Raw genomic sequence first — 8,400 nt, forward strand, 5'->3', positions numbered from 1 at the left:
GTGTTGCTTGGCAGAGTGTTTGATCCAGAGGAAATTGGGCACCAAGGATTTGATGATTTAGTGGAGATCTTGAGAGCTCAAAGTTGGCATCTTCTTGAAGGGCTTGCATTAGTCTATGAGAAGGCAGTAGTAGATTTCTTTATGAATCACGTGAGTATACAATGGTCATACCTTGGTCGTGCAGGTTGGAAAATTGAGTTTACATTGGATGAAGCTCAGTTGGGAATTTTTTTTGAATGTCCTAACTAAAGAAATTAAAAACTAGGAAATGACAAAGACATCAAGGCCTTAGACGACTTCAAAAGTATCATAGTCCGAATAGGAGAGCGGGTGACCACTGGAACTCTGTACAAGAAACAGATGAAGCCACAATATTAGCTTCTCTTCGAGCTAGTCAACAAAGTGATATTGCCTAGGACTGAAAAAAGGTGTATAAAATCTAAGAAGGACCTGTTCCTAATGGAGATTCTGGATGGAGAACACTTGGTCAGCATACCCTCTATCATGATCGAGCACATGATAAAAGTTGTGGACACAAAGGATGGCAAGCATGGTCTCCCCTATGGCTTCCTTCTGACTAAAGTTTTTGATCACTTTAAGGTAATCCTTTGGAAAGGTCACCAAAGGAATTAAAAAATAAATGTTTTCCTTGGGCACCCTAGAGGAGTGTGAAATTGTGCAAAAGAAAGGAGGAGCAGGATGCACCTTTACTATTTCTAGTCTCATTGAGGTAAACGAGAAGATTTTGGCTGAGGTGGAGAGGCTGCCGGCTGAAAATGCTATATTGAAAGCTGAAATTGCTAAGTTAAAGGTAGAAAGACCTAGTTCGAGTGAAGTGTAGACAACAGAGATTGCTGAGTTGAGAGAAGATAATGCTCAGCTGAAGTAGAAGGTTGAAAAACTTTAGGAGAAAATCTTGGACACTCATAAAGCTGCAGATGCCAGGCTAGACATGATGCTCAAAGCTTTCAATCCCATCAAAACTGCAAATCCATGTAGTTTATTTTGTTTTTAATCCTTGTCCGTTAACCCTTGTCTTTGTTTTTGCAAATACTTTCTTTTGGTCTGACTAATGACATCAGCACTGTATGTTTGTGGTTTATGTTGTATGTTTGTGGTATAAATTGATAAGCTCTTTTGAAAATTAATTCAATGGCACTCTCTCTATTTTGTGCACATGCCTCTCCTCTGTATTATTTTGGTTGCATCTATTAATGTTCCTCTGAGTCTGCCCCTGTGGCCTAAGTTAATATCTTTGAACTTCTTTAACCTTGTTCTTAACTTGTGTCTCTTTTCGATGATGCCAAAAGGGGGAAGAGTTGGAGTTGTGTGTTGTTTGTTGTGTTTGTGCGTTGTAGTTTGTTGTAGGTTGTGCTCTGTGCTTGTTTTTCTTGAAGTGTTGCAAGAAAAGTCGTGTGTTGTCAACCTGGTGGGTTATAATCCTACAAATGCAACATCCAACTGGGGACATGTCCTTAGAGGGAAGTTTCGTCTATGATGGATATGGAAAAATGATGCTCAGGGACATGTCCTCCAGGGGAAGTTCCTAGATACAAGCTGGTTGAATATTGCACAATTGTTAGTCTCACAGGAACAAATGAAACAGCTGCATCGTCCTTTCTACCTGAGCATGCTATGATGAAGAAACCTAGTCCTCAGAGGGAATATCAGTACAAGTTTGTCATCATCAAGAAGGAGGAAATTGCTGAGCTCTATCATTTCATAGTTTTGATAATTTGACAAACGGGAAAAGGACCAGATCCTCCATCAGGTCACTTGGGAGTACTGCAAGGCACTTAACAGCTGTAAAGCTACTGCACTGTTTGGTGGAACTGCAGCAACACAGTTGTATGTGTATCCATGGTCACATGTTTCTCACATGCTCTCTATATTGGTCTCATATTTATACAACATGTTGAGCATTATTCAATCCAACACTTGAAAACCTAAAAATCTAGATTTACACAAGTGCAGCCGCCATAGTTCTCTTTGGTGCTTTCAAGAACAAGCTAAGACAAGTTCAAGGACCAGATATCAACAACGGAAGATGTTTTGAGTCCTAGAGTTGTCTAGTCTTTGTGATCTCTACATTGTAAACCTACATTTCTTTAAGAAGAGTCTCGTAGGTAATTTGTCTTTATCAAGCTTTTGTTGTAAACACTTGGCTAGAGTTAGTCACAGTGGTGTGAGGGTTCAGCTAGAGTTAGCTGAATTAGTTTGGTGGTTGACTAGAGTTAGTCAAGCAAGTACTTGCAATAGAGTTATTGTAAGGGCAAGGGATTAAGAGTTTAATTCCTAGGTTGCAAAAGCTTGTAATCTGAAACATTTCTCAGTTTAGTGAAGTTGGAAATCCTACTGGGGTAAGTCGTGGTTTTTTATTCCCTCGAGCAATGAGCTTTAATTTCCACGTAAATATCTTGCCTCATTTACTTGCCATTATTATCTGTGGAAATAGTTTAGGGACCAGATCCCTTGGATTATTTTGGTGGATTTGTAGGGTCTAACACAAAAAATATATTAGTAAAGAAATGGCTGACCACATTATAATCTAGCTAACAAATTAAATAAAAGCATGTATTCAGGTTGAAATTTACACAAATTCCTGTAATTTCTTTTTTCACTGACATTTTTCATAGTTTAAATCCCATCCGAATCTAGTACTAACAAACCACGCACCTTAATTTATCTAGATTTGATCCTTGCCAACATAACAAAGTAAACCTACATTATATGTTAAATTGTTGTCCCATTTTTTCGACTGAGTCCTTCAGGACCTGTGCCACCCATGCTCGCAAGTCATAATCATCAAATGAACTTATAAAAAGTTTCAAATACAGAAAATGAATTTTAGAGCTCAAAATGACTGGTTGAGTCGTTATAATAAAAGAATTAATTTCAAGAACCTAATTGCATAAAATTGTGCACTTATCCTTAAAAGTGCTACTTTTATCCTATCTCACATATATATTAATCACTTTAGCAGATTAAAGTTGTTTCAAAATATTTACTAACATTTTAGAAAAAGAAGGAGTTATTTTTTTTTTTCAGGTCTACTCACATTGATACAACTAGTGGTATACTAATTAACTGAGATTTGTAAGGAAAGATCACGTTTAGATGAATATTCTTACTATTGAGGCTTTTAAACAAAATAAAAGACATATAATTGTTCTTCTTATCGTTTTATATTAATTGACGCGATGCACACGTGTAATGCACATACTACTAGTAATATGAAAAAGGTGGACTCCATTTAGTATTCTTTGTCAATTATAAAGACAGAAATCTAAGCACGTCCAGCGTATGCTAGAAAAAACATCAGACAGCGAATGGTATCCAATTTAAAATTGTACTGTACGAAGTTCAAAAAAATCATCGAAATGCACGTGTGGTGACATTAGAATTTAGCGACTAGTACTAATTAAGATGGCCTTAAGCTAAGGGGTATCCTAAGCTCAATGTGTCCTAATAGAAAAATAGAATAATTTTATAATGGCTGACTAAGTGAGTTTTAATTATTTAACCAAAAAAAAAAAATTCATTTATATTATTCATTATAAAAATGTTCTTCCAAATTGACCGACAAAAACAGTTACTGTCCCTCTTACAATTTCGGTGCTCCTTTTGTTTATTTATTTTGGCTTCATATTTTGGCCCGTTTTAGATTTTTTTTCTAGGTTTCAAAACCAGGAAGTGACGTGTGGTGTCTTCAAAAGTGTCAGGTCTTCCTGCTTAACAAAATCTTTAAAAAATGATCTTAACTTGAAAAGATACGCTGATAAGATATTTTATTGCCCATCAGACATAAGTTCAATAGCTTTTGGCTAAAAGGCAGAACTTGTGGTCAGTTGAGATATGAAGATTATTCGCGAACATTACCCTTCAAACCCTGCGGATATAAATAAATTGTGTTGGGTAATTTTCACATTGACAAAAAATATAGAGAAGTTTTGTTAATTTTACAAGATTCGTGAATAATTAAAACAAAATAGGTAGGATGAAGATAATGCCAACTAATCTTGCTAGTTCGAAAATATTTGTGAATAGTTAACAACACGGACAAGTTTTACCTAACTAATAAGACTTGTGAATAATTTAAAGATAAGTAAAATGAAGATTGTATTAAAGTCATATCCAATTAATATAACTTGTGAGCAAGGCAAGTTTTGCAAATACAACAAGACCTATGAACAATTTAAAAATAAGTAAAACGAAGATAATACTAAAGTCATGCCCTAACGGCATAACTTGTAAAAATATAATCTTTTTATTCTTTTGGATATAAAATATTGTCAATATTAATTTTGCACATCAAACTCCACTAATTTTGAATAGGAGGGAGCATTGTTATTGTCACGACCCGCCTAGTGGGCCATGACGGGCACCCGGAGCTGACTACCGAGCACCACACATCATACTACTATCGTCTTAACCTGTACACACATAAGCTTCATACAACATGTATTCATATATATATATAAGTCCTCACGACAGCAAAAGAATGATATACAAAATATACATCGAGAGTCACATAACATCTGCTACCCACAAACGAGTATCTATGAGCCTCTAACTGAAATACTGGAATCATGAAGACGGGACAGGACCCCGCCATGCCCGAGTATGTACACAAAAGAATATATCAGGAACTGCACCTCCGGTCTATGGAAGTTCTCCTGTGCACGCTAATCTAGCTCCTAGGAGGCTGGGTCGTCTCCTGTCTACTGTGGCGTGAGCACGGCATCCGAAAGGGATGTCAGTACGAACAATGTACTGAGTATGTAAGGCATGCATCATAAGGTAACAAGGAAACAAGAAGATAGAATAAAAATAAAGAGATAACTGGTGGCTGCTTGCCTCTTAAGGCGGAGTCATGCATGCATACTCGTAAAATATCATCATATCATGTATTGTTGCGGAACGTGTAGCCCGATCCATATATCATCATATATCAATATATTGCCGTGGAACGTACGGCCCGATCCATTACCCATATAGCCCACGTCCGGGATGATATCATATGATACTAGCTGATCAGGTGGATATGCGTCTATAGCGCCTCACCTTTCCCCATGTCCCATATATAAATATACATATCATATACTTACATAATATACGTAGCATGCATGAGAGCCCAAATAAAAGTGCGCTCTATCGGAGTGACGTAAGGTCGTGAACCTCCGAGTGCATTATGGCATCATCATCACCGCTAGGCCTCACCTTGAATGGTCCATGACATAAACTGAGGCCATATATTATATAGCACACTCATACATAAGCTGAGGCCATATATTATAAAGCACACTCAGTCACGTCATGAAATCATCTAGAACCTTAGACTTGAAAATCTCTAGGATTGGAGTCATCGTAAGATTCTTCAGAGACTATAGACTTCTGGCATTTCTAGGAGTAAAAAGATTATGGACGACATGTATGGAATCAAAACATAGGGATCATGCCTTTGAAAGAAAAGGGGATAGCCTTACATACCTTTGTCGTTTAATTCTATCGCTTGCTCGTTCTCCTTAATGCACACGTTCTACCTTTAAGAGGATTTGTATCGACATTAGCTAAATAATCATAAGAACGTGCTTACTAAAGCTAAAGAAAATTGGGCAGCATTTCATTTGTTTATACTACTTCCTCCATATTCTATATCAACTTCCAAACATTTATAACAACCATCATGATATCATAAACAACAATCGTCATTCGTTTACATTATTCACATTTCACGATTTCCCTTCAATTCTCCAAAGGCATGATCATAGTTCACTATCATGTTTCCTCACATATAATACTCATCCCATGTTCTACATACCATTCATAATCTACTGATAATCATAGCACATCCATATCAATGATTTATCCCAAACTATACTCAACAATGGCACTATTCCCACATTTATGACCTATTTTCTATATTCTTCCACAATCCAAGTGTTTCAACCTTTCAATACCTCCAACAACATGAAAATATCATGAACCTTACCTAAGATAATGGTAGAATAAGCCTTGAGTGGAATACTCCTTTTGCACCCAAAGCCCTAGTTCACTTCCTCTTAGAATTTCTTGACTTAGATGACTTTAATATATTTCACAATCTTGATTCTTGTTGGTTTGGTGAAGTTGATCACCAATTTTCCTTGAATTCTTATGGATGAAGTGTATGGAATATTCTAGAGGTCTTGAGAAAGATGAAGAGAATGTGGGGAATGAAATAAGTGAAGTGGGAACACACTTATATAATCATAACTTATTCAGCTCGTCGGGACTTCCACGGACACTTTCACGGTCCGTGGATCTGGTCGTGGTTCAACACCAGCCAGCCACCAACTCTGCTGGGAGTTATACGGACCCTTCCACGGTCCGTATAAGGTTACACGGTCCGTGGAAGTGGCGTGTAATCCACGCTTTTTCTCGAAGTCGTTCCCGTCGTCTCGTTTGATCTCCAATCCTTATGGAACCTTCTTAACACTTGTTTAATACTTCATCATCAATCTAAGGGACGTTATAACTCTTTCCCATAGCATCATTAGAACGTCATTAACTCAATACTCGTAATTCTTGTCCGACGCACAACATATGACTCACTTTCTTAGCAACTTTCCTTTCTTACCTCGAATGTCTCTGGAAATCTTAATTAGAACCGTTAAAGACTATTTCTTACTTATCAAAATATCGTATACGTCATGCCCTTTGTTAGTCTATTCACTGTACGCTAACGGGAAATTTTCGAGGTGTAACAATTATTCTATTAAATAAGCTAAAATTAAAAGGGAAAATGTCCAAATATGCTTTTAAAGTATTTGAAATTGAGCATACATGTCTTTGTTTAATAGTTTAGCTCATATATGTTCTTACCATTCAATAGTTAGTTCACGTATCTTTAATTTAACTAGAGCCTCAATTGACCTATTTGACTGATTAATAAGTAAGGAAAGGTGCAAAATATATACCCTTCAAGTATGTGATTCAACATATATGTTCTTCCTTAATAATTTAATACTTCTTTAACATGTTAAAATGAGCCAAAATTAAAATGCTAGAGAAAATAAAGAAAAATGAAATGAAGTGTCCAGTTTGAACTTTAGTGAATTTAAGATTTTTAACTACAACCGCTTCTTTGGGCAGCGGGCAGGTTGCCCCAATATATCCTACAATGAATATAAACCTACTCTTCACATTCCCATTCTCATTTTCTCCCTCCACAGCTCCTATTAAAAGTTTTTGGTCCCTAGCAACTCCATTTCCGTAGTTTATAGTTTGGGAAAAGGTGTGGTACATCATTTGTGCTCTATAGTTAAAGTCTATTTTCTATATTTTGAGTTTCAGTATTATTGTTTTGAATTTTAGTTATATACTGACAATGACAGTTTAAAGAAGATTTACAATATCTTACAATTTTATACTAGGTTCGCACCTTATTTTTCAAGTTATTACTCTATTATTGAGGTTTAGTTATCTTAAACACACGTATTCAATGGGTCCTTCTAGTAGAAAAAGAACAAGAAGTTCAAGAACAATTACACAAAAGCAGCAACCATTGAAGAATAATGAAGAGGTATCAGCTGTTTCTCCTTGTAAGAGTACTTCATTGAAGGATGATGACATTAATGGATCAAATGTTAGTAACGATTATTATTCAACTCCAAAAGCTGAGAAATTTCGAATTCCAGATATCAAGACTTGCCCTCCAGCACCAAAGAAGAAGAGAAGAATACTTTTTTCATCATCATCATCATCATCAGCAGCAGCTTGTAATACATCCTTGAAAAGAAGTCCCATTTCATTCTTCACTCCACTAGATTTAGATCACCTTTTCCACTTTGAGAAAATCTGCACTTAATTTCTATGATAATCAACTTATTTGGTGATATTTGCTATTTCTTTTTCCTTTTATGGGTCTTGGAAGACCGGTCGGATCTAGAAGTTAGGTTACGGGTTCACATAAACCCAATAACTTTTGCTCATTTTTTGTATGTGTATTAAGAAATTTAAATATGTATAAACATTTAACATGAATCACAGCTATTATTGTAGTATTAACTTAAGGTCGTGATAACAACATTTAAACCGGTGACACGCTATAACCTACGGAATACATGCTCTTGCAATTGAACCAAATGCCTCGTACCGGTAGTTTGTGATCTAGTATATGTTGTTAGTAATCTGTGTTCAAAACAGTAAATCAGGATATAGGAAATAATTTGAAAACAAGTACACGAGAAATAAGAAATGTTAATTAAATATGCAAGTCCACAAAATTCACTGTGTATTTTTAAGGAATTTAATCCTCTCAATGTACTAAGGTTTTGAAATACTTCCTTTTAGGATAGAAATAGATATACTTGTTATTAGAGTAGCGGTACATAGGGCTGAGACGGCGAAAAAAAACAC

General features: G+C 36.0%; 1 protein-coding gene across 1 annotated transcript; it reads left to right on the plus strand.

The window, feature by feature from the left end:
- The first annotated feature begins 7,175 nt into the window (after window positions 1-7,175).
- Window positions 7,176-8,028, plus strand: LOC132035101 (cyclin-dependent protein kinase inhibitor SMR13-like). The gene has a single exon (XM_059425412.1). The coding sequence runs from the start codon at window positions 7,484-7,486 to the stop codon at window positions 7,847-7,849; it is 366 nt and encodes a 121-aa protein (XP_059281395.1). The 5' UTR covers window positions 7,176-7,483; the 3' UTR covers window positions 7,850-8,028.
- The last annotated feature ends 372 nt before the right edge of the window (window positions 8,029-8,400 follow it).

This window comes from Lycium ferocissimum, chromosome 10 (assembly GCF_029784015.1).
Source record: "Lycium ferocissimum isolate CSIRO_LF1 chromosome 10, AGI_CSIRO_Lferr_CH_V1, whole genome shotgun sequence".
Classification (NCBI taxonomy): Eukaryota; Viridiplantae; Streptophyta; class Magnoliopsida; order Solanales; family Solanaceae; genus Lycium; species Lycium ferocissimum.

Bases quoted from the DNA above. Each gene is read 5' to 3' on its own strand.
- LOC132035101 (XM_059425412.1), top strand. From the start codon at position 7,484: ATGGGTCCTTCTAGTAGAAAAAGAACAAGAAGTTCAAGAACAATTACA.